The sequence below is a fragment of the Tetrahymena thermophila genome, assembly GCF_000189635.1.
Source record: "Tetrahymena thermophila SB210 genomic scaffold scf_8254593, whole genome shotgun sequence".
Classification (NCBI taxonomy): Eukaryota; Ciliophora; class Oligohymenophorea; order Hymenostomatida; family Tetrahymenidae; genus Tetrahymena; species Tetrahymena thermophila.
The window spans coordinates 170,961-197,201 of record NW_002476364.1 but is presented as its reverse complement, the minus strand read 5'-3'; the positions used below and the strand labels follow the sequence as shown (position 1 = coordinate 197,201).

The 26,241-nt window shown below is 22.8% G+C and overlaps 7 protein-coding genes across 7 annotated transcripts; 2 read left to right on the top strand and 5 right to left on the bottom strand. All coding sequences in view use genetic code 6, as the record gives it.

Annotated features, from left to right (window-relative positions):
- Window positions 1-724: 724 nt before the first annotated feature.
- Window positions 725-3,037, bottom strand: TTHERM_00462990 (hypothetical protein; the record flags this gene model as incomplete). Its single annotated transcript, XM_001018796.1, has 1 exon — window positions 725-3,037. One exon carries the CDS (start codon window positions 3,035-3,037, stop codon window positions 725-727), a length of 2,313 nt encoding a protein of 770 aa, XP_001018796.1.
- A 5,502-nt stretch (window positions 3,038-8,539) lies between these two features.
- Window positions 8,540-10,079, bottom strand: TTHERM_00462989 (protein phosphatase 1 regulatory subunit, putative; the record flags this gene model as incomplete). Its single annotated transcript, XM_001471348.2, has 5 exons — window positions 8,540-8,786; window positions 8,839-8,908; window positions 8,973-9,090; window positions 9,159-9,411; window positions 9,520-10,079. 5 exons carry the CDS (start codon window positions 10,077-10,079, stop codon window positions 8,540-8,542), a joined length of 1,248 nt encoding a protein of 415 aa, XP_001471398.2.
- A 1,157-nt stretch (window positions 10,080-11,236) lies between these two features.
- On the bottom strand, window positions 11,237-14,488 carry TTHERM_00462980 (hypothetical protein; the record flags this gene model as incomplete). The annotated part of the gene is made up of 5 exons (XM_001018795.3): window positions 14,218-14,488; window positions 14,054-14,127; window positions 13,469-13,991; window positions 11,420-13,263; window positions 11,237-11,365 (listed from the first exon to the last, which is right to left on the bottom strand). The coding sequence occupies exons 1-5, from the start codon at window positions 14,438-14,440 to the stop codon at window positions 11,237-11,239; spliced, it is 2,793 nt and encodes a 930-aa protein (XP_001018795.3). The 5' UTR covers window positions 14,441-14,488.
- A 1,359-nt stretch (window positions 14,489-15,847) lies between these two features.
- TTHERM_00462960 (transmembrane protein, putative) lies at window positions 15,848-16,666 on the top strand (the record flags this gene model as incomplete). Its single annotated transcript, XM_001018794.3, has 1 exon — window positions 15,848-16,666. The coding sequence occupies one exon, from the start codon at window positions 15,848-15,850 to the stop codon at window positions 16,664-16,666; it is 819 nt and encodes a 272-aa protein (XP_001018794.1).
- Window positions 16,667-17,733: 1,067 nt separating this feature from the next.
- Window positions 17,734-19,221, top strand: TTHERM_00462940 (oxidoreductase, short chain dehydrogenase/reductase family protein; the record flags this gene model as incomplete). The annotated part of the gene is made up of 2 exons (XM_001018792.3): window positions 17,734-18,189; window positions 18,730-19,221. 2 exons carry the CDS (start codon window positions 17,734-17,736, stop codon window positions 19,219-19,221), a joined length of 948 nt encoding a protein of 315 aa, XP_001018792.2.
- A 190-nt stretch (window positions 19,222-19,411) lies between these two features.
- On the bottom strand, window positions 19,412-19,921 carry TTHERM_000462939 (transmembrane protein, putative; the record flags this gene model as incomplete). The annotated part of the gene is made up of 1 exon (XM_012798282.1): window positions 19,412-19,921. One exon carries the CDS (start codon window positions 19,919-19,921, stop codon window positions 19,412-19,414), a length of 510 nt encoding a protein of 169 aa, XP_012653736.1.
- Window positions 19,922-22,276: 2,355 nt separating this feature from the next.
- Window positions 22,277-24,011, bottom strand: TTHERM_00462900 (pyridoxal-binding domain pyridoxal-dependent decarboxylase; the record flags this gene model as incomplete). The annotated part of the gene is made up of 2 exons (XM_001018788.3): window positions 22,277-22,527; window positions 22,748-24,011. The coding sequence occupies 2 exons, from the start codon at window positions 24,009-24,011 to the stop codon at window positions 22,277-22,279; spliced, it is 1,515 nt and encodes a 504-aa protein (XP_001018788.2).
- Window positions 24,012-26,241: the final 2,230 nt, after the last annotated feature.

Here is a 26,241-nt window from a genome sequence, read left to right as displayed (position 1 = left end):
AGATATTTAGATAAAGCTATAATGGATTTTATTAATACATGTTTTCTATAAATCTATTAATTAATTTTCTATGAATATTTCTAAAATGATTGTTTAATTCAAAATCATTTTTATTGAAACTTCTAAAATTTTTTTTCATATTTCTTCATAAAAAAAATTAATATATTTATATAAAAATGAATCTAATTTATATAAAAAATTGAGTATTTAAAATACAATTTTATTGAATAATGAATTAAATCTTATATTTTTTGATATATTATTTAATAAAATACAACAATATATCTTATTTATACCAACTAAAGCTATTTAGGGCTAAAAAAATGATTAAGTTTACTACATAAATAAAATTCTATTATTTTTAAAGTTAGATAATACTTATTTAATATTTATAATAAATATACATACCGTTGAATATCTTATAACTAATAATTGAAATTTACTATCTTAATCAAAAGTATTTACTATTATTAAAGTTGATTAAACCCCTTTTTAGTAGAAAAACAAAAGTTTAATTTTATAAAATTAAAGTGAATATATATCTGGTTTTTTAAATATTTACACAAAAATTAATTATATAATTGGATATTATAATAAATTTAAATTTATTTTTTAATATATCAATTAATAATATCATATTTTTAATGATTTTATTAATCAATATTTCTAAAAGAATTATTTACAAGTAAGTTATTTTTAGATTTTATTTATTAATAATATTCATTCAATTGTAAATTTTTCCATGTCTGTAAGTCACTCTTATAGAGTGTGAACGGGGTTTTTCAGTTGAATTTAGAATTTAAGGTATTTGTTGTTATTTACTAGAAAATGTAGATGTTAAAGTATTATTTAAGTTCAAAAATTAATTGTTTGGTTAGGAATCTGATGTTTTTCTTTTTGGATCATCGAAATCCAATTTATGCATAGTTTCATTTATGAAACCAGTTAATCTCTCATCTATTTCTTTATCTTAAATTTTTTCTTCTTTAAACATTCTTCTGAATTAATTGTTCATTCTATATATTTTTTGTTGATTTTTTTGTAGCTCCTTTAAATAGTTTTGATCAAACAGCAACGAAGAATACTCTTTAGAGTCATTAAAGGTACTATTGTTCATAGCTGACTTGCTGTTTTCTTTCTTATATTTCCCACTAATATTATTCATTATCTTCCATTTTTATAAGAGACTCTGTGTTTCTTAATCAAAGTTGCTTTTGGGAGAATTTTAACCTGTTCTTTCCATCGAAACATCAAAGATGCTATTTATTTTTTCGTCAATTGTCAAATCTTTTAAACCTTTATACAAATTTTTTATTTATTCATTTGTGCCATATTCTTTTAGTAGAGAATTAGCTTTCTTCTAAACTGTATTTATGTTGAAAAGACAGTTTTGATTTTCACAGCATTTCTTGTTAAATATTTTCGCTTGAACAATCTACAAAAATTTTTCTGAGGACATAAATTTATATATAATATCTATTCTATCTGAAGAGGTGAATTTACCACTTTGATAATTGTTTCTTTTCAAAACTTGAGCTTTTGTATCTTCCACAGCAGCAACAAACAGTGCTTCCAGTTCATTTTATCCATTTTAAATTTAATTAAAATATGCCAAACTTTATTTAGATTCGTTAAGTTACTTTTATAAGTTTTAAATAATTTAATTTTTAGGTCTAAGCTTATTTGATATAAAATTTATTAAGGCATGTTTTATTGTTTATTGGCTTTCCTTATCTTAAATGTATACACTCACAAGTGCTTCTATATCTATATACAATGAAGCATCTAAAACTCCTCCAATAGAAAAATTAGGAGTTATCAAATTTTAGCTTGTACCCTAATCAAAATTTTACATTTTATGGTTACTTTCTGTATTTTCTTCAGATACCATTACAGACTAGCAACTTGTTGGAGATCCCTTCTTTGTTTATGATTTTATTTATTGAATTGAATTAGCTTTATTTGGTGTCTTTTAAGGCTATCTCCTTAAAATCTCTGAGTTGGTTTAGCCATACAAATCATTTTCTTCGTTTTTAATTCCAGATTGAATGTAATTTAGTTGATCATTATTTCTATTATTTCTTAAAGGTGATTGAGATTTCTTACTTGTTTCTTAAGCATTAACTTTTTAAATTTTTTCATTTTGAAAATTACATTCTGTTATGAGCAATGAAGAATTTGTGTTTTTATTTAAGTTCATTGGAGACTAAGAGCGTTGCTATTGATCTAATATTGCAGAATTGTTAATTAATTTAGCCTTTACATTTATGAGCGCCTTTTAAAGACTATTTATTTCTTCATCCTTTTCATTATTAATTTGCATGACTAATTTATACTCATACTCCAAATCTTTTATCTAATTATTCAATTGATAGGATTGGTCTCTGAAAAAAGCTACTTATTTCTCTAAATTATTAATAGTGCTATCTCTTAGCATAGCAAGATTTTCATTTTTTAATTTCTCATTCAAAGAACTCAACTCATCCATTAATCTCTTTATAATTGTTTAAAAACTCTTCACAATTTCATATTCCTTTCTTTAAAGAGCATCAATCATCTTTTCATCCATTGTATTCATCACTTTAAAGGCCTTTTACTCAAGTCTCTTGAACAAATTCAAATCTTTTGTCGGTAAAATATATTCTATTTTAGATTTACTGTCAGATTAAGAATGATCTTATTTTTAATTTTCAGTATCATCTTTTTTAGTCTTACTTTTTTTAAGTAGTGCGCTTTAGCACGTATCTTTATTTTATATGTATGGACTTTTAGAGCTCACATTCTATTGAAGCCTATTTTATATAGAAGGTAGCTCCTCCTTTGTTAAATCTTCTTTACTGCTCTCTGATTTCATAGTATTAATTTCAACCACTTTATTTGGCTCGATATCTTTTTTTTGCAGCTTTTTTGAAATAGTAAGCACATTTAACTTCTTCCCCTTCAGTATTTCCTTATTTGCTAATCTAGAAGCAGGAGTTTTAGAATAAAAACCTTCACTTGTGTCAATTGAAGTTTGATTTTACTAATTCTTTTCCATATTATTTGAATAATCTAGTTAAATTGTAATTAATTAATATTAATTAGCTAAAACTTGATTATAATTTATTAAGAAATTTAATAATGTATGAACCTTAAGATACTTACTGTTGAAAGCTAATAATTAATTTCCTCAATAGTATTCAATTTATTATTATTGTAAAAACATCTAATTCATTAATAGCCAATAAAATTAATTAAAAATTGATTGTGGTGTTTCATATTGGACCAATCAAATAATAAATAAATTTTATTACTTTTTGATTACAAATTACATATATAAATTTTCACAAATATTTTTCTTTATTTAAGAAATAGACTTATATATTTAGAAAATTAATTGATTGATTAATTTTAATACAATTTAAAGTGAAGATATTCTTTATAAATATTTACATATTATTTGTAAAAATAGAATTTTGAAATAATTAAATAGTTTTTTATATAAAATTATCATAGTCTTATAAAAAAATTATTATATGTTTATTAATAAAAAACCTCTTTTACTTTTGCCAAATACAAAGTTTTGGTAGGGTATCCAATATTTTCCAATTTAAAAGGAGTTATACTATATTAAAAAACAAATTATATTAAACTTATTATTTTAAAAATAGATCTTAAAAGTCTACCCTAAACAAATAAAATATTTAATTCTAATAAATTTTAAGCACTTTAAGATTAAACTAAAAATAATTTTTTTCTAAAATATTGCAATTTTTAATATATTTATGAAGTTTTTTAAATATATGATACAATTTTTCTATTAATTAGGATTTTTAATAATAAACTTATTAATTAGGACCAGGTCCTAAATAATGTTCTTTATGCAAAAAACCCTAATTATCTATTTTATGGCATATGATCCTAATTACAATACATTAACCGTTATTCTTTAAATATTCTTAATTTTTTATTTGATTATTTTATAATTTATTCTATTTTGTTATTATTTTTCTCTTACTATAACTCATTTTTTAAATTTCAACTTTTGATTTTTAAATAAATTTATTTCTTATCTTTCCATATTTTTTCCTTCTAACTAACTACTAAAAAAATCTTCAAAATTTAAAAAGGAATTAAGAAATCAGTGACGAAGATATATCAGGATTATGTTCTGCTTTAGCAAACTGCATTAATCTCTCAAATTTAACACTTCAGTTTTTGTAAAAAGAGTTTATTTATTTTCGATTTGTGATGTTCCTATATAAAAAATTTAATTTAAAATCATGAAAATTTTTTTATTTTTACTAGTTTTTCTTTGGATTTGTTTAATTTTTTATTATTTCAAACTTTTCCTTCATTTTTTCCATTTTACTATCAAACTAATTATACTTTCTTCAATATTTAAAAAGTTACAATTAAATTGGTGAAAAAAGTGCATCAATTTTATGTTCTACTTTAACATTGTGCACTAATCTCTCAAATTTGGCACTTGATCTAAGGTATAAACAGTTTATTTCTATTGGGTGTTGTGATATTTTTAATATAAAAATTAATTTAACATTATAAAAATCATGATTTATTTGTTTTTTAATTCTGGTTTTAATTTTTTCACTATTAATTTAATTTATTTTCAAATTTTCTAATTTTATTTGATTATTATATATATAATTATTTCATATTTTCTTCAATATTTAAAAAGTGACAATAAAATTGGTGCGATTGGTATATCAAGCTTAGGTGCTTTAGCAAAATGTGCTAATCTCTCAAATTTGAAACTTATTCTAAAGTAAAAAGTTATTTATTTAACTCATATTCTAATTTATTTTAAGCTTTTCTTTGATTATTAACTTATTTCTTATTTTTTATATTTAAAAAAGTTCCATTTAAAATGATGAAGATGTTGGATTAGAATTAGGTTCTGTTTTAGCAAATTTTACACATATTTCAAAATTGAAACTTTTTCTTTAGTAAAAACAGTTTATTTGTTTAGGATTCATTTAACATAAACGTTAATTTAAATCAATTAAAATTTTTAAATCCATTTATTTGCTTTTTTATTTTATTTCTTTTTTTCTTAATTTATTTAACTAATTAATTTTATAATTTTTAACTTTGATCAATATTAATTTCTTAATATCTTCATTATTTACTTTTAATTTATCAAGATTTCTTCAATATTTAAAAAGAAATAATTAAATTAATGTTATTGGTGCATCAAGCTTAGGTTCTGCATTAGGAAAATGCACTAATCTTTAAAATTTGTTACTTGATCTTTTGTAAAAAATTTTTTATTTTTTATGATTTTAATATTTATTTATATAAACAATGAAACTCTATTTTATTAGCTTTTTATTTGATTCATTTGTTTATTATTTATTTTAGTATTTCTTTTTCTCTTAATTTAATTTCTAAATCTGAATTCATATTTTGATTATTAATTACTATCTTATTAGTTTATTCTTTATCATTGTTTTTTCCTTCAAAATAACTAACTAATTAATTATATTTTTTCTATTTTTAAAAAGAAGCAATTAAATTGGTGACGAAGGTGCATCAGGCTTAGTTTCTCTTTTAGAAAATTGTAATAATCTCAAAAGTTTGAATTTGAATCTTAGGTAAAACACTTTATTTGTTTTGGATTGGATAATTTATAATAAAACTCTTTTAGTTTATTTAATAGATTTTTATTTGATTTATTTGCTTTTTTATTCTGATTATACTTCATTTTTCTCTTAATTTATTTATCTAATTCATTTTTAATTTTCAAATTTTAATTTCATTATGAATTAATTTTTTATTATTTCATATTCTTTCTTCATTTTTTCATTCTAATTAACAAAACAAGCAAATTAATTTTTTTCTTCTTCTTCAATATTTAAAAAGTGATAATTAAATTGGTGCACTTGGAGTAAAAAGTTTAAGTTCTGGTTTAATAAATTGCTCTAATCTCTAAAATTTAAAACTTAACCTTGGCATGGTTAATTTATTTGAATAGGAGTATTTTTTTATATAATTAATAAATTTTAAATTAGAACAACAAAAGAATTTTCTTTTATTTTTCTATTAGCTTTTAATTTTATTTATTTGCTTTTTTTTTATTGAAAGTTTATTTCTCTTAGTTTTACTCATTTTTTTATTTGACTATTAATTAATTTCTCACTACCTTCTGCTTTCTAATTTAAGTTAGGATCAAAAAAATAAAATTTAAAAAATAGCTACCTTTAATTTTAAACTCATTAATATCCAAACCACTAGATTTTTATTTGGCATTTGGTTATATAAGGTATTTAATATTTTTTCTTTCTGTTTAATAAGAGAAAATGAAATTGGTGATGAAGGTGCATAAGATTTAAGTTATACTTTAGCAAAGTGTGTTAATCTCTTAAAATTAGATCTTTATCTTAAGTAAAAATAGCTAATTTATTTATTTATTTGTTTTGGATTCTGATATTTTTATATAAAAATGAATTTAAAACAATAAACTCTTTTAATTTATTTATTAGCTTTTAATTCTGTACTTAATTACTTCTTTTAATTTATCTGATTTTTAATTTAAATTTTTGATTGATTATTAATTAATTAATTAAATTTATTATTATTTCATATTTTTCTTAATTTTTTTCACCTTATTTTAGTTGTTAGCTTATTGGTGAAATTGGCGCATATCGTTTATGCTCTGTTATTCCAAAATATACTAATCTCTCGAGTTTGAACTTAGATTTGAGGTAAAAATAATATATATGTTTTAGAGATATAAAAGGATTAAACCAATAAAATTCTTTTACTTTATTTATTTATTAGTTTTTCATTTGATTTGTTTGATTCTTATTATAATTTATACATCTTTTTCTGTTAATTAATATTTTATTATTTCATTTTTTTTTAATTTTAACCTTATTATTTACTAACAAATAAATTATATTTTCTTCAATATTTAAAAAGTTTTAATAGTATTGGTGATAAAGGTGTATTAGGCTTGGATTCTGCTTTTGAAAAATGCACTAATCTGACAAATTTGGCATTTACTTTCTAGTAAAAATAGTTTATTTGTTTTGGATTATAATAAAATAATATAGATGAATTTAAAACAAAAAAACTCTTTTAATTTAATTTTTAGAATAAATATTGGCATTTTGTTTTATTTATTATTCTTCTTGTACTTCTATTTCTTTTAATTTTATTCATTTTCTAACATTCTAATTTTGCTTTAGTTATTAGATATTTTTTATTCATTTTTACCTACTAACTAACTAAATAAATAATTATATTTCTTTAATAATTAAAAAGTAGCTGTTAAATTAGCGCAATTGGTGCATCATCTTTAGGTTGTTTTTTAGCAAAATGCACTAATCTCTCAATTTTGAGGCTTAATCTTGGGTAAAAATATTTTATGTATTTTTAATTTTAATGTTTTTAAAGTATTTAAAAAATAAGATTCTATTAATTCCTTTTGCTATTGATTTTTCTTTGGTTTATTTAGTTTTTAAGTTTGATTTTAGTTCTATTTATTTCTCTCAATTTAACTCTTTTTCTAATTTAACATTTTTATTATTTGTTTTTGATTCAGATATTTATAATAAATGAATTAAATAATTAAATTCTTTTAATTCATTTTTATTTTTATTTATCAGCTATTTATTTACTTTTTTATTGTTAATTTAAATTATTATTAATAATTAATTTAAACCTTATTTTTATTTAATTTTGATTTTAATTAACTATAATTTATATTAAAAGAAATAACTAAATAGATTAATTGTAAAAATTGAGACTAAAGAACATCTGTCTTAAATCATTAAGATTAGTTTTAAAAAAAATATATTTATGATATCAAAAATATGAATTTATTATTTCGTTTTATAAATATATGTTTGTAGATAAAAAATAAACAAAATAGAAAGTATATATTAAAAATAATATTTTTATTATAGAGTTTACAGACGAATGTTTTGATTAAAGTATCCTTTTTAAATGGATATATAGTAAGTAATTTTTTTAATTGCAAAATTTAAATTTTAGCAAATAAATTTTAGAAAAAATATCTTTTTTAAATATTTAATATTTTAAATAAAATTATGTTGTAAAAAATATGATTTTATAATTTATTTAGATGAAAATAATTTCATTCTTTATGATACACTTTTAAAATACATATCAAATAACTTTCTTGATAAATTAACAAACATTATAAAATTAAATTTTTTCTTTATATATTTGATGTATTTAAAATAAAATATTCATAAATTATAACTATTTTATGATTAATTATTTCAGTTTTAGAATTAGTAATTAAAAATACTTATAATAAGATGAATAAACAATTTCATGAATTAATTTTAAATGTTATCTAAATACTAATTAATAAAAATTTTTTCAGTCACTTCAATGGAAAATCCTCATGGTTAAATAGTCTTTCAAATAATTTTATGATTTAGTTGAATAAACCTGCTTATTCATTTTTTTTTGTTAATTTTTTAATTTTAGAATATACTATTTATATTAGATTAATAAATAGAATAATTTTAAATTTTTAAATTAGTTTTAACTAACTAAATATGTTTCAGAAGAATTAATTTGAAGGCCTTGATTATATTTTTGGAATGTGCTTAGTGCCTGTTATTGCTTAGTTACCTCTTACATCTTTGGCTACATTTAACTTTTGATAATTTTATGGATTTTTAAATTGTTAATCGTCTGTATACATAGCTTAAATCATTTTTCCCTCAACTGAAGCCAATGTTTTAGAAGGATCTATTTTTGTTTTTGATTTCTCATTTGGATCTTCTTTTTTTTCCTCAAGCATACCACTAATAAATATTAAAATATAATACCTATTATTATAGAATCTAAAAATATTACTGCTTTTTTCTCCACAAATTGAGAAGAAACTCTCTTTCTGATGGCAATATTTTCTTGTCATCAAGCTATTCTATTATAATTATATTCATTTAAGCTTCAATGTAATTAATAAATAAATATGAATAATTAATTACATAAAGATTTAGACATTAAGACAATTCTGTCTCTATATTTTTAAATGGTTGAAATAGGATTTCCCTTAGCTGTAAGTTCGCTTAAATACTTCATTGATGAAAGAGGCTCAAGTAAATTCTTGAAATAAAATAGAAATTAAAATTTCATAATCAATTATTTATTTAGTAGGAGATAAGAATATTTACATCAAATTTTTGTATGGTGTTATTTGATATCTTAAGTTTTGCCAATCCTACTAAGTAAACAAAGGAATCTATTTCTTAAATATTGTTTTTCTCGCATTCTATAGAATATAAACTCTCTCCTATTCCCTTCATGCTTTCTTCATCAAAAGTAAAAACTACATCGCCAATCTACTAATTGTTAATTTATATTTCCCTTAAATTGCTGCAATTCTCTAATCCTTCTAGCCTAGCAATTCTATTCTTATTAAGATACCTATTTTTTTTATAAATTAATTCCTGGTTAATACTATTTTAATCTCCATATTTCAAGATAATTTTAAATTGCTCTTATTTAAAATTAATTATATTAATATCAATTTACAATTTTTCTAAATTTATGAGAGTATTCAATCCTTCTATTTTAGTCAAGAAGTTATTATCAAGTTAAAGTGTGGTTAATTTAGTTAGTGATTAGAGGTTGTCCAATTTAATAAGTTGATTTGAAAATAAATGCAATGTTTTTAAATTTTAGCAAAATCTGATTTCTTCTCCAATGTATTAAAAATTTTTATCTGTAATAGAGAGCACATTTATACTAGCTAAAAACTTGTTATCTCCAACATCCTTATCTTTTTTCTTAGAGGCTGATTTTATTATATCTACCTTCGATACTTCGTTAGGTCTTCTAACTATTTCTTTTATTTATTCTTTTTGCTAAGGTGCCTTTTTTTAATATTCATACTACTCTGCTCCCTTAATGCATGCAATTATCTACTAAACTTTTACTTCTTCAGTGCAAATCCCGCACTTATAAATTAAATCCTCAGTCAGTTCTTTAAGTGAATCCCAATCATCAAATCCATTTTCTATTATTGCAGGCAAATACTCTTCTAATTCAAGTTCTTCAATAAATGTTAAAAATTAATCAAACTTCTCACTCATATCTAAATAGATAAATCAATAAATAAATTTTTTAACTATCTTGATTAGCTTTTTATAAATTTAATATTTTTAAATTTTTAATAAAAAAAGCAGTTTAAAAAGTATAATTTTTGTTAATTGATCTAATAAACATTTTGATCCAGTTATTTATCGCCACTAAAATACCAAATGAAGAGTAAAATACAACAAAAATATAATTTTTAAGAAATAGTGATTAAATTATCATAAAATAAGTATTTAAATGAATAAAAAAGGAAAAATCTATCAAAATTTTATACTTTTAGAAATACTTTTATTTGTGAATATTTCAATGTATGAATCATTTAATATTCTTAATTTTTGAGTGAAGATATTTTATTCTAAATTATTAAGTAAATTTAGTGGTTTTAAAAATCTATGATAAGTCAAATTATATTTCAATTTTATTCTTTTAAAATTTGTTTACAACAGTTTAAAAGTAATTTTTTTTCATTTTCAATATTCAAAATTAAAATTAAATAGTTTTATTTCTAAAATAAAATGATTTATTTAAATTTATTTGAATTAATTTCATGAACAACTAATTCTTTTATTTAGAAATTCATTTTGAAATAATTAATTTGTTAAATTTTATAAAGACTTTAAAGCTAGTTTTTTATAAAACAAATCAATTGAGAGATTTTTACTCTTTTCAAATTCTCTAAGGTTTTAATATTTGCATTTTATTTATAAATAATTTACTCTTATAAAATTAATTTTATTATTTTACTAAAAATAGTATTTTTTAAAATCTTTTTCGTTTGATATATACTCAAGATTAAACACAAAAAAAATGATTAAATGTATAGAAATTTTGTAGCTCATGCTTTGATGGCTATTTTTTTGATCCTATTTAAAAAATTTGCATTTAATATCCTCGTGGCTAGCTATGCAACAACTGTATTTTTAAACTAAATAAATTTTTTTTGCATCAATTTCAATTAAACTTTGATTAAAATTGAATAAATATACTTTTATTTAAAATATAAATAAATATTTTTGTAAGCTTAAGTCTGTTTTAGTTTTCTTCTTTTATTTTGTAGATATTTTATAACTATTTAATTAATTAATTTTAATATTTTTAAAATTGACTCTTATTAATTTCGATAAATAAACATTATAAAAATTAATGTGTCCTTTCAAAGTTGATAAAATGACATTTTTTCTATGTGATCTTTTAATTTTTTTTCATCTCTAAATATTTTTAATTTCATGAATAAAAAGTTATAGGTTATATTGTTCTTAAAGCTCATAATTTCCTCTAGTTCCTAAATTAATTAATAAAAAATTTAAAATTGATGGGATTAAATTATAAAATATACTTGTTGATATTAAAAGAGGAGATTTATTTAACTAAAATCTTGATTTTTTTGGGCATCTTTTAGCAAAATTTACAAGACTTTTTTCAAATCAGAATACAAAAGCATACAAGCTCTTTCGAATTATTACTACTCAGCCGAATCTAAATCATGTTTACTTGCTGCTCCGCTTTATTATTAGTTTGGATCCTACCTTGCACTGTATAAAAATTATGAATAATTGCTTCTGGCAGTATTAATATTTTCAAAAGGTAGTTATTGCATAAAACTATTCTATATAAATGAACTTTCTGGAGAAATAAGTTACTACTGCTGCTACTACTGTTGTTACATTTACATTTAATTTTAATTGAAGACCTATTGTGATTACATTCTGCTATCTTATTATGAGCTCTTTTTATCTAAATAGCTATAGAGCTATTATTACTGCTAATACGCTTATTGAGTATTCATCGACTATAACTTTTGTAAGTCTATCGGAAAACTTGTTTAACTTCCTTTTTTGTTTTAATTGAAAGCACTACCTGCTAAATTACTTTACTATTACCCCATTTATAAGCCATTTGCAGAATTAATTCCATTCTATTGATATTTGAATGAACCAGAACTTTACTATACCATCTACTATCCTTACATATTTCTTTAGATTTATTACTTGCTTTATGATTATGTTTATGAGTATTGGACTTCTTAAACGATTTGACTTTTTTAATTTTTTTATGGACTATTTTTCAATCCCAACTGTGTTATTCTATCTTCACAGCCATAAATTTTTTAATTTATCTCACTTATTTCAGCAACTTGCATTTGCTTTTATCTTTACATTTGAAGTTACTGAGATTTTTCTAAGGCGGCCTTTCTTTTTTCTTTATCTTGCTTCCTCTTTTACAAATATAAATCGTCTTCGTATTCTTTAAGGTCTTTATCCTCTAATTATTTATCATTTTATTTAGGAATCAGAGTATCCTTTAAGTTTTCTATAAAATTTTTCTTTTTTTCAAGCTTGTATTCCTGCTAATATTTAGAATAAAAGTAATTGGTGGTTTATTCTACTTGTAAATGTGATTCTTCTTTTTTTTTAGACAAATCACCAAAATAATTATTTAATTTCTTTAATTAAGTTTCATCCTTCTGTATAGGTGAATAGCTTCTGTTTTTGCCTTCCATCAATTCATCAGAGATATAACCATCTTCTTTCTGTAATTCCTCTCTCAATAAATCAATTAAAGCCCTAGATTTATTTTGCTTCATATCACTCTGCTAATTTTGCTATCTGTTGTTGTTGTTAATTTAGCCGAAAGTATTTTGCATAAACTCTTGCTATGAATAGTGACTTTGATCAAGATCAAAGAGATTTGGATGAACCTATTTAATAGGTTCAAGATTAACACTTTATTATAATCCTACTAACTTATCAGCTATTACCTTGTCTTAATGTATTGATTTTCTTTAATTATTCTCAAAAATATTTGCTTCTTTGCTTGCTCTTTGCTTATTAGCGATTGTAGAGGCATTTTAATCAATACTTTATTTTTTTTATATATCTTTTTATTTTTTCTAATCAATACCAAAACTACCCCTTAAAGTTGGCTACTTTTAAACTTCGTCATCTTTTTTTTGGTTTTTTTATTGTTACTGTGCATCTTTCTAAGATCTTTAGCTTTCTCTTCTTTTCCATGTGAAAGATTCTTCCAAATCATCATCATCGTTATCATCTTAATCTTTTTATTTTAAACGAGAATACAACTTTTTCTTAAGCTTTTCCTTGTAAGCATTAATAATAACTTTCTAAAATTATTTTTAAAAGTTAATTTTATCTTGGTGCAAGCTTTCTCTCCTCTCATAAACTATTTATTAAAAAATTTAAGCAATTTTAACCATAATTGTTGTCCTACAAAAGCAGACAAAAAACTATTCAACAAAACATGTTTTTTAAATATTAAATTAATTTTAAAAAAGAAAATTTATTTTGAAATATTTTTTCAAACAAACACTTGATAAAAATATTATAAGAAGGTATTTTTGATTAGAGTAATAATAAAAATTTGATACTCTTGTTGAGATCATCAAAGGGACTTTTATTAATGTCTGTGAAGTAAACCTAATCCTTTTCATTAAATATAATGTCTTCGTCAGAATCAATATCTAATAATTCTTGTATCTATTCATCATTTAAATATCTTTAGAGAGCTAGTTCTTTCTCTAATTATTCCTACTCAATTTTATTTTTGAGTTCTTCTCGTTCACTATCATACCCGCTGTCGTTGGAGTCAAATTCTTTAGATTTATTTTCATTTCCTTCTTAGTCTTTTTATTCATTTTCTTCGTGTTGCATTTCAGACATTTTTCTAAATTTTTCTGATTTTATTAACTTTAAGTCTTAATCTTCGTTAATAAATGGTGTTTCATCTACAGGATTCTCATCCAAAGATAGTTTTTCTAATTTTAATTAATACTAATCTTCAATGAGTCTATCGATATTTTCATAATCATTAGGGTCAATATCATATTCTTTAGCAATGTTTTTCCAAAACGATTTTTAATTCTCCTTATCATTAGCCCTTGGCTCTAATTCCTAAAAATAGTTTAAAGTAATAATAAAAGAATTTTATTTGGAAGACATAATTGTATTAATACCTTAACGACTCGATCAAAGAAGTTGTTAGGTAGTCTGTAATCATTATTGAAATTGCTATCTAAATCATCAGATTCTATAAATTCAAACAATAAATAACAATTAAAATAGTAATAAACTAATATATGATGCAATAAACATCAAAAAAATTATATCTAATATTTACCATTATTTTTATCTCTCGCTATTTCCCCATTTTCTATAAACTCTTTAATTCTATGAAAGTATCCTGGCAGATAATAGTCATCATTTATATTCAGCATAATAAGCTTAGAAGTTGGCTATGTAGTTTACTAACTTTTCTGCTACAGTAATATTTATTCTCTAGTCTCCCTGAAATATTGAGCAATTCTTTGCTGTTGCTCTTGTACTTTTAAGTTTTTATGCATTTAACTAGATTTCTAAATGTAATTTGCTTATATTTCTGTTAATTTTTACTTATCAAAAATTTAATTTAATTTAAAAAGCAATCGTTCGTAGATTTGGATTTTTGTTAAACTTTAAAATTTTAATAAGTCAAATATTATCAAAAAAAAAAAAAACATTACAATAAATTTCAAAGCTCCAAAAGCTTCAAAATAAAATATTTCAATTTTGACAAAATATTGATATTGATAATAAATAAAGAGTAAAACTCTATATCTAAATATCTCATTTCAAATAATACTATCAAGGCAATTTGCCCGAGTTGGTTAAGGGGGACGACTTAAGATCGCCTGGATGTAATCCGCGTGAGTTCGAATCTCACAGTTGCCAATATTTTTTCTCATTTTTATTTGTAGTAGAATTAATTACTTTTGCATAAGATTTTGAAAAAGAACATAATTTATTTTCTAAAATGTAAAAAAAATATTATTAATTAAATTCATCATTTGGAAATCAAATTTATAAATGTGTGAATAAATAAATGAATCTAAATAATTTGGAATTAATATTATTTATTGATTCAATGTTAACTAGAATAGATTAATTAAATAACAATTATAATTTATTTTATACATTTATTAGTAATAATAAAATAATTTTGGTTTTTTTTACTATTTTAATTTTTAGTAAATAAATAAATAATTGATTGATGCTACACAAATTTAGTTTAAAATAAGAATTATTTTTAGCAAAATTAAAGATAAAACTTTACATTTTTGTTAAAAAACCAAAGCTTAGTAAAGGAAATGCAAAAACTCATTTGATATACTAATTATTTTAATAATAAATTATATTTTTATCTATTTTATGTAAGAGTTTGTTTTGCAATTAAATTAAAAAGAGATTTGTTTAAAATTTTTAATTTATTTTCATAGTAAAACAAAGATGAAAATGAGTGATTGATAGATTAAAACTTAATTAAAAAATTATGATTTATTGAGTGAGTGATTGATGCATAGAATTAATATTGTAATGAATGTATAAAAAGAGATGATTGTAATTTAAAGGATTTAATAATATTATATGAGAAAGTAAATTTAAATGTGGTATATCTTAATGAAATTGTTTCTAATTAATTAAATTAATAAGATAAATATCTAATTTTGACTAATAAATTGAGAAAGAAGAAAATTTCATAATTAATCATAAAAAAAACAAATATTTGCTTATTGTTATATCGCAAAACAAGTAAAGCGACTCTAATCATAATAATTAAAATATTAATACAAATTTTATTGATAACTCAAAAAGAGTAGACTAAAAAATAGCATTTATAGCAAGAAAATATAAATAAGTTCATACAAATTGAAGATTATCTAAAATATTACTTGGGTTTTAAGGATTTGTTAATTGATTGATTGATTGGAAAAATGACTAGTAGTGAGGAATAAGTTTAAGATGTATTAGATGATAGAGTTATTTATGGTAGATCTGAGAACTTTGAAAGAAAAAGAATCAGGTAACAAATTAGACATTCCAAGAGTATTTCAGCTACAGAAAAGATTTTGATGATGCTCGTTCTTGTCGGATTAGCTTTCTTAATTTTCTCATCAGCAACTATGTATTTTTAGAATTGCTGGGTTGTGTCTTCAATTCCATTTTATTTTGGACTATTACAATTCGTTCTTACTTTCGGAATCTTTATCTATAATATTAAAATTTCTAAAATGCAGCTTTGGTCCTACAAATTGATAGGAGTGATGAATATCTTAACTGCAATTATTAGTCTTATTATGTACTACGTTTAATTTTAATCTAATATTTTATGTTCAAATGCTATATGTCATAGCAATTTTACAGGAGCATATATTATTGAAAACATTCCCTCTGATAGTAAAAAGTGCTCTAATTTTGATGGACTCAACTCCTTGCAAAAGAGCAATTCTATTTTTGTGCTCGCTCAGTCATCATTATAAAAAATATGCTCTTCAGCCGAACAATAAAATAATAGTAAATTAAACTAATATGAATAATTAGAAAATTAGAATTGTAATCCCTAATTAAAGGAGCTATATGTATTTAACCAAACTGGGTATTTTATTGGTTTGATGATAGTTACTTCCTTGTTCCTTTTACATGGAGCAGTGCTTCTATACAAAGCTTTCAGGATAGATAAGCTAAAAAATAATAAAGGAAACTACGAATAATTTTCTTGCTAAATATTTGAAGGTGAAGTGTTATCTAGCTGAAATCAAAAGGAAAATAAAAATAGAAAATCTAATGATTTTCTTATCATCTTCCTAATCTAGAAACCTAACAAAATTATAAAACTAATAAACAAACAAACAAATAAATAATCTATCTAACTATTTTAGAAAGGATGTATAAAAAATAATAATATATCAATCAATCAATATAAATATCAAAAATATTAATTTAATTTATAGTATCATAATAAAAAATTGCTTAGTTTATAATGTAAGTCAAATGTATTTAATCCTCTGTTTGGCCACTTTAAAAATTTATATTTTCCAGTAAATTAATTTTATATTTTATACCTAAACTAATAAATTTATAGGCTACTACTTTAATATTAACAACACAGCATAGAATATATTTAACAGTAAACTATTATGAGACATTAAAGTTAGTTAATTGATTTATCTAATTATTTTTTTCAATTAAAAATTTTTTAATATAATTTTAAATATATTTTTTTTTTTGAATTATTTTTATTTAAATTTTATAAAGCTTAAAAAATAAGAAAGTGAATATTTTTTATTTAATAAGAAATTTCAATGAAAAAGGGAAGGTTTAAAATAGGTTATTTCGTTATAACTTAAGCAAAAAGAGTAGAAAAAGGGGGGGACTTGTTTGTTTTTTAATATTGATTGTGGACAATCAATATATTTATTGAAATGAAAATCTAATAAATTGAAAATAGCTAAACAATTAAAGTTGTCTACTCTTCAAATTAAATTTTCTCAAAAGTATCAAAAGAAAAAATTGATAAAATATGAGCAAAAACACGCAAATATATCAATCAAATTAAAAATTAATATAATGCTTATTTTTATTAATTTTTTTTTCTTCATTAAATCACATTGAATTTATATTTATTTTTCATTGAGAAAATCAATAATTAAGAAAAAAATAAAGCTAAACTTTCTATTAAATATATTAGTATCAAACAAATTAATTATTAAGAAAAAATAAAAGAAGTATTCTAATAAAAGCATAAATCTTTAATACTTCTATCGCTTTCAACCTCTTATCCATCTAACCATACTTATCCATAACTCAAAATTAAATCACTATGGATTTGTACACTATTTGTTTGTGGACAGGAATAGCTATTTTTGCAGTTAAGCTATTCGAACTGTACAAAAGATTAGCCCCATATTTCACTGCACCAGTTGATGTTAACGAAAGATATATCAAAGGAAAAAAAGACGTATGGGCAGTTGTTACCGGTGCTAGCGAAGGTGCTGGAAGAGATTGGGCAATTGAATTAAGTAAAAGAGGCTTTAACATTATTCTTATAGCAAGAACAGTCTCTAAACTTGAAAAAGTAGCTTAAGAACTTAACCCAGCAGTAAAAAGCAAAATTCTGCCTAAAGATTTTTCAAAATGTGATGACGAGCAATTCGCTCTTGAGCTGAAAAAAGACTTGTAAGATTTTAACATAGCAGCCTTGGTGAACAACGTAGGAGTTATTGATGTTGAGCGCTTTGAAAAAATCTCTGCTTAAACTATTGCTAACCATATTAAGGTAAAGATTTTTAGATTGGCAATTAAATCTTTGAATACAATTAGTGATATTTTTAGTGGCAATCTATTAAAGATTAGCTAATATTTTTAAAAGCTTTTTGCTTTGTTATTGCAAAGAAAAATCCACTACGAAACTAATTAATAAGGTTGTTTGTTTGCTTTATTTAATTACAACCCTTTAATTAAATGAATGTTTTTCAAATGTAACTTGGATAAATTACTTTTGTTATTTTTTAAAATCAAACAAACAAAAAGCAAAAAAAACTCTTCTTATTGTCTTGTCTATTCTTCTTATAACTTATATTATTTACATTTTTATAATAACAATAACTTATTGTTATCATAATTATAATCTATTCTCCTTTATAATGATTTCGTATATTAATTTATTATTAAAAATAAATAAAAAATTTTTTTTAACAACATTTAAAATGTTTAAATGAAAAAATAATCTAAAATTATTGTTGAAATAATAAAAAAATTTTTTAATTTTTATTTATTGAATGGATTTTAAAAATATTTTATTCAAATATAAATGTAGATTAATATGATAAGTATGTCGGTTATGGTTTCTATCCTTTATGAAAAATTGTATTAAGATGCTAAGAAAGATAATAGAAAATCAATAATTATAAATATGAGTTCTTTTTCTGCTGAAAATCATTCTGCATTTTATTAAATATACTCTTCAACTAAAAAGTACATTCTCCATTTTACAACTATTTTAGATAAAACATATAAACTTCACTAAGATGATTTCAAAGACTATGTTGATATTTTAGCTATTCGTCCCTACTTTATTAAAACATAGATGGTTAACTTTAAATCTCTTCCCTTCACTGTGACTACTGAATAGTTCTAAAAGGGAGTTTTTAGTATAATTGGAAAAACCAATCATGCAAGCGGTACAGCAATACACGAATTGTACTCGTTCATAAGCGGCTTGGTTCCTAAGTATTTATTAGATTTTGCTATGCCTCACATAACTTGGAATCTAGTTGTTTAATTAGGGTTTTAAAAAAAAGATAATTGATTAACAGCTTGACCATTAATATATTTTAATATGCAGATAGATAAATAAATTGATTTATTTTTTACTTGCTAATAATATTATTTTAATTTTTATATTTTCAAATATTCACTATTAATTTATATTTCAATTAATTTTCTCATTCCTAAGATTTTAATTAAATACAAGCAGCTGTTAAACTATCTTTAGAAACTCAAGCTTTGAAAAACTCCTCAAAGATCGATTGAAATTAATTGCTAGATGGTTATATAATATTCTCTTTAGCTGCTTAGAGCTACTGCACGCATGAAAAAAAGCTTTGCTTTTTCTGTAACTTTTGAATGATATGATATGATATGATATCTTTCTTACAAAAATAAATATAGAATGTCATGAAGATATTGATTATAAATATGAAAGAATTCTTTGTATATTCATGGCTTCTTCTTTATTTTGTATGAATTTAAAATATGAATTTGCTAAAATTCCTTTTAACTAAATAAATACTCTACATACATACATATTTAACATTTAAAAATTAGTTATAAGGTTTGTATATGTGTGCGATGACTAATAGAAAGAAAGAAAGAAAACTGAAAGCCTCAAAAATGCAGTGATTAAACAAACTATCGAGACCTCTAACTTTTGTGTTGTAGAAAATTGAGGTTCTGTTTAAAGTTTTTGTTTATAAAAATTTGAGTCTAGTAAACAACTATTTTTCCATCACTGCTTTTCAATCTCTGCTTGTTATAATTTTAAAAATATAATATTTATTTAAGAAATGCGCAATCGGCTGACATGTTACAAATGGAACATAAATGCATGCAATTTTTTAAAGAAATATATTTTTGGTTCTATTTATTTGAATCAGAATGTAAAATATTTTTAATTTTTAAGAGGATAAATAATATTTTGTAATGCCTTTTAATTTTGAGTTGAGTGGTTAAGTAGAGATCAGAGAAGAAAAAAAAATAAGAAGAAAAACTGTTTAGATTGAATTTTTTAAAGACTGAAACCAAAAAAAAAATTAATCTAAATGCAAATTTTTTAGGTATAAAAAAATTGAAATAAAAAGAGCAATTAATTTTTTTAAGATTTTTTTCTTTTTATCTGATGTTGATGTTAGCATAGATAAATTCAAATTTTTTTAAATTCGAAAATAACAAAAGGGTTTTTAGTACTTAATATGATCACTTTATGAAAAATGTACTAAATTTTACCTTCAAGACTGTTATAGAGCTAATCAACATTTAAGTTTTTCAATATAGGGTTTTTGATATCTTTGAAAAAATGAGTGCTGTTGATATTTTAATGTTAAAATGATATTTATGTTTAGTTTAAACTAAAACGTTTGTTGCATTTTTATTTAGAAGAAGACTTACTTACATAAATAATTAAAGTAATGACGCATATCTTCAACTACATAAAATTTGATAAGATATCAAATTTTATGACTAATTTTGATAATAATAATGTAAAACATATTCACGAGCTTTGATTATTTGATCATTTTGTTCTGCAAATTGAAAATCTTTTATAAATCTCAAGGCAAAAAAATTTTGGAAGCTAGAAAAATGAATTGAATTCTAAATTCAAATCAATGATATTTCAATTAAAATAATTTACAATTGATGAAAAAACAGATGAAAATATTTTTAAAGGAACATAGAGCTATTTTCATATAGGAATTTTACATTAAAATCAGTTATTTATACTAAGTAAAGTAGATGATTAATGATGTAATACTTTTGATGTTGAAGTGCTTATAGGGTAGGGATGCAAATAAATAAATAAACAAACAAACAAATAAAAAATTAAAAACAAATAATACATCTTCAAATTCAGAATTATTTGTTATTGCTAGCTATTTTTTATTCCTTTTGAAGTCTTATTAAATTATTTCTATCTTCTAAGACAGATCTTTTTAGCTCCTTTTTTGTACTAATATTTTTAGCAATTTTTCTTATCTTTGTATGAAATATTTGCAACACATATTATCACTATAAATAAAATTGCTCCATCATAAAATTGAGAATACGTATCAATCCCACAAAGCTGAAACCAAAAGAATTTAATTAAGTTCAAAAGCCAGCTGCTTACAAAAATATAGATAAAAAATTTCTCTAGTTATAAACAAATAACAGATTCTTGAGGCTCTCCTTAATAAATAAATTTCATTTGACGTATTCTATTGCAAACAAAAATTTGAAGCTATTGAAAGATTCAAAATCTAAAAGCTATTTTAAGAATAAATATCTAAAGATATTTTTAGTATGCAAATATTTTATTCTATTTTAATAAGTGCACAATCTAAAATCTGTTTAGAACAAATAATTTATGAAGCTACTTTAAGCATGCTAAATTTAGAAATTATTTTTAAATATACTAGCATAGCTTTTTTAATAAATAAATTTTAAACTTAATTCTTAGAAAAAAAAATTTTTTGAAGTGATATAGTAAAGGAAAAAATGTTTTTAAAGCTATTTTTAGTAAAAGCGAATGAAACTATTTTGTGCTAGATAAATTTTTCAAAGCTATTTTTAAAAAACAAACAATATTTTTAAGATCTTTTTAAGAAACAAATTAATAGTCTATTTCTAAAAAATGTTAAATAAATCTATTTAAAGAACTATCTATTATTGGGTTTTAATAAGTAGACTACTATTGACCCATTTTTAAAAAAAATAAGTTATTTTAAATGTGTAAACATTTTGTTAGGTGATTTTATTTTTATCTAACTACTATTTAGTTAATTTTCATACTTAATATTTATATTGGAAAGAGAAATATTAAATAGGAAATTAATTGATTGATTGATTGATTATAGATGATATGAAAATATTTTGATAGGTAACAAGATAAATATAATATGCATAAATGACACATTTCTAGATTAGTATTTTTAACGATATTTGGTATTATTATAGTTTTAGAGATATTTTTAATATATTTTTATGATAACTCAATAATATGCTTTTTTAGAGCCATTCAATATTTGTAATAGTAATTGAAGGTTCTATCAATTTTGCATTTATTTTAATTTATCATTAGGAGGGAGGGTAAGAAATATTCATAGATTTCAGAAAGCTGGTTCTAACTTAGGCTTCCAGATTAAGGAAGGTTCTTCAGAAGTTTCAGCAGCTTTTTTGGGAGATTCAGGAACTCCGATAGGAGAGCTCCACTTGAAAACTCTGGTTGTGCTTTCCATGCCGTTGAAAGCACTCTTGGGACCAAAAGTGTAGCTACCCATACCGCTGAAGCATAACCAGTCACCGACTTTAGCATCACCGCAGAAACCTACATTACGTGCAATAACATCAGCTCCATCACCTATTTAATTGAATAATAATTAATTATATGCTTTTTTAAAGTGGTTTAAAATTAAATTTTTGACTCTTCGATCAAATGTTTAACTTTAGTTAAAAGTTAAGCTTTCAATCAAAAATAACATTTGTTAAGTTAAGTTTAAGCAAGCTTAAAAAATATTAAATTAAGCAAGCTTATCGAGATTAATAAATAGATAAATAAGAATGAGAGAAAAAATTCTTACAAGTCATTCCGAAGACTGAGGAGTTAATCATAGAATTTTTGTTAATTTCTGATTGCTCAAGAGTGTTGTTGTTAACAACTGAGTAGAATTAGTCATTATCGTTTTCGAATGAAACACCGTCCATAAGAACGCAATTGAAAGAGTGATAAAGAGAATCGTTAACATGGAAGCATGTTTTTCCTTGTTTAGAACGCTTGGCTAAAATTCTAGTGAAGAGGTAGCAAGTTTGGGAGGAGAAGTGTCTGCCAGGTTCAGCAATAACTCTGTAACCAAGAGGATCGTTGCAGGTGTCCTTCAAGTTGGCAATGAACTTATCGTTAAGATCACCAGAAGGATAACCACCACCCAAATCGAGGATTTCCATAGCATGACCATATTATCTACCGATTTCGATACACTTACGAGCCATATTGACGGCCTTTAAGAATGAGCTTGAACCATTCTTACCACTTCCACAATGGAAATGGATACCGTGAAGACGGACGCCTAATTCTTGGGCGATAAACTTGAACTTTTGGTGAGCATCTTCGAGAGAAGTAATGTCATCACCAAACTTGTTAGAGAAAACAGTGGCAAGTTATTAAGAATTGTCTTCAGTAATAGAAATACGCCAGAGAATTTTCATGTTGGGGGCGAGAGTGTGAATTTTAACGATTTCGTCAAAAGTATCAGCAGTGGTGTAAAGGACATTGTTTTAAGCAGCATAAAGAATATCCTTTTCTTCCTTAACGGGGTTAGAGTAAATCATATTAGAAGCAGAAATACCCATTTCTAATCCCTTTTTAATTTCACCTTGGGAAGCAACGTCCAAACCAGCTCCGTTAGAGCAGAGATCTTCAACGAGAGGATCAATAGGGTTGGACTTTAAGGCGTAGAAAGGTTGAATCCATGATAACTTGGAGCGCCAAGCATTCAACTTGCGCAAAGCTTCATGAGAATTGTAAACGAGGAAAGATTGACCAAAAGGATCTTGGTTAACAAAGGAGACTAATTCTTCTCTTTGTTCGGCATTCAAGATTCTGGAATCTAATCCCTTCAAGAAATAAGTGTTGGCAGAGGTAGACTAAGCATTTGTAGAAAAGTTAGCCTAAGAAGCAGCAGTGAGCTTCTTTGTCAAGATGTTGTTGTTGGAGGACCATTAATTGGTGTATAAATTGTTGTTGTTCAGGGGTTTTGTTTCACTCATGTTATTTTTCAATGAAACAAATAGTGATTTTGTTTCAAGTGGAATCTTCTGCTGAAGGCATTTTTGGTACACTTACATTAACTTTTTTTAAGCAGGTGGTAAACTCTAATTAGTTTTTATTAGCTAATAGCCCGAGTTTTTTTGTTTTTTTTGTTTGAAAAGTGTGTTTTCAAATATTGTGATAAATTATTAATTATTAAATTTTCAAGATATTTGCAATAACTTTTAAAATAAAAATACAGCTTGATAAATTACCTGTCTAAACAGTTAATAAGCTTTAATTAAATTAATATCTTCTTCCGATAAATTGATTGATTAATTTCCTCCAAATTTTTGAGTTTTTTTTGATTTCAATTTCCCCCTCTATATCATTTAATTTTTATGAATCTTAAAAAAGCAATAGACTATTTTTTTGATAATTTACCCTACCCATCATTAATTCAAAAAATAAGTATAACTTTTAGCTAATCGAATTCCTCGCATTTCTTCTGGCATAATTACTTCTTTGACGCAATCTTTTATTTCATATTTTTAAACAAATGGATCATAAGCATTTACGTAATAACAATCTGGATGTAAGAATCACTCAAATATAGATTATTTTTTTCACTTCTCAATGAAGCCTTTTCTTTTTCCCTGACAGTAATTCTCTTCTCCTTGCATTTTTGTGTTCTCTTCTGTGTTTATGCTATGCTTTGTATTAGAATTAATTTAGCAAAATTTTCAAAGTAATATCAAAATCTAACATTTTTGTTATTTCAACACCTTATTTTAGAAAATTATTAACTAGTCTCATTTTAACTTTTTTTTTAATGCGATTGTTTTATTTTATCATTAACCAAATTTAATTCTGAAAAAAATAAAAAAGTAAACACTGATTTAGTACTACACCAAAATTTTGTACCAAAAAATGCAATCAAAATCTCATTATTTATCTTTAATTCTATAAAATTCACTGTATTTTTCTTGTTATATGTAGCGTACAAAGATATATGAGTTTATTCAACCATTTTATATTTCATAATGCAACTATTTTCGCTTATTTAATCATGACTTATTTTAGGAAACTTCAGCAGTTTTTATTTCTATCGATATCCTTTATTTACTTTAATTTATTTCAGAATCTTATTCGCTCTTAATCATTTCAAATAAACATAAATAAAAATGAGAAGAGAAACAGATTTTTGATTTAACTTTACATTTATTAACTTATTTGCTAGTTAAAATTATGGAAATTATTTTATAGTCAAGTAAAAGACTTATAATATCAATTAAATAAACATAAACGCACTCGATTAGCAACTAAATTTTCTCTAATAAGCTATCCATCCAAATAATACTATTAAGTAGAATCAGTTCATAAATTTAAAAATCTTCTTTAAACCATCTAATGATATAGTTAAATAGAGAAGCTCCCATAGAATTCAAAAAAAGTAATCACTAAGATAGCTGCAGAGCTTTTTATCTGTGGTTTATTTAGCTGTAGATTTAAACGTGTCGTCTGTCGGGAGATATATATAGCAACAAAACAAATAAGCTCTGTAAGATAGAACTTGGAATAAAAAGAAAGGAGATAGGAGAAAACAATTGACAGTAAAGTCATTTAATAAGTCAAATGAAATAATTGTATTTATTTTTAACTATTAATTTCTCTTTTTATATTAGTTAGTCTATTTGTTTATATATTTGTATTTTGCATTCACAACTCCTGCGCAGTCATTAAAAAGATTGACAGTACATAAATAAGCATTAAGACAGAGATAAATATTAAGTGAAATACAATATGGAGTATAAAGATATGTATTTATTCACAGGTAATATTTTCTCTCAGAAAATAATATAAAAGGATAGAATAAAAAAAACAAGTAATTGCTTATCTAATTCTATTTCCTTCAATTTCTTTTCTGATGAATATTTATAGGTAGGTATGACTAGCAAATTTCAATAGAAATTCAGCATTATTTCTCACTACTTTTCTCCTTCAAAGCATAATATTTCTCTGTATATTTAATTTTATTAATAAATATTCTTTAGCACACTTTACATACATTGATAAAAGTTAATTATATTCTTCGAAAAAATTTCTGAAAAAAAATTACAAACGAAGTATTTTGATAAATACAAAATAGGAAGAATAATTATTTCTCACGCTAAATAAATATTTAAGAGATACTAATTTATTTAGTTAATTAGTGATTTTGAGTAATTATGGATTTGTCTAAAAGCTCATAACAGATATATAAAAATTTACTTATTTCTTTACCCTTTTGAATTTACATAAAAATTATAAAAAATACATCTTGATATG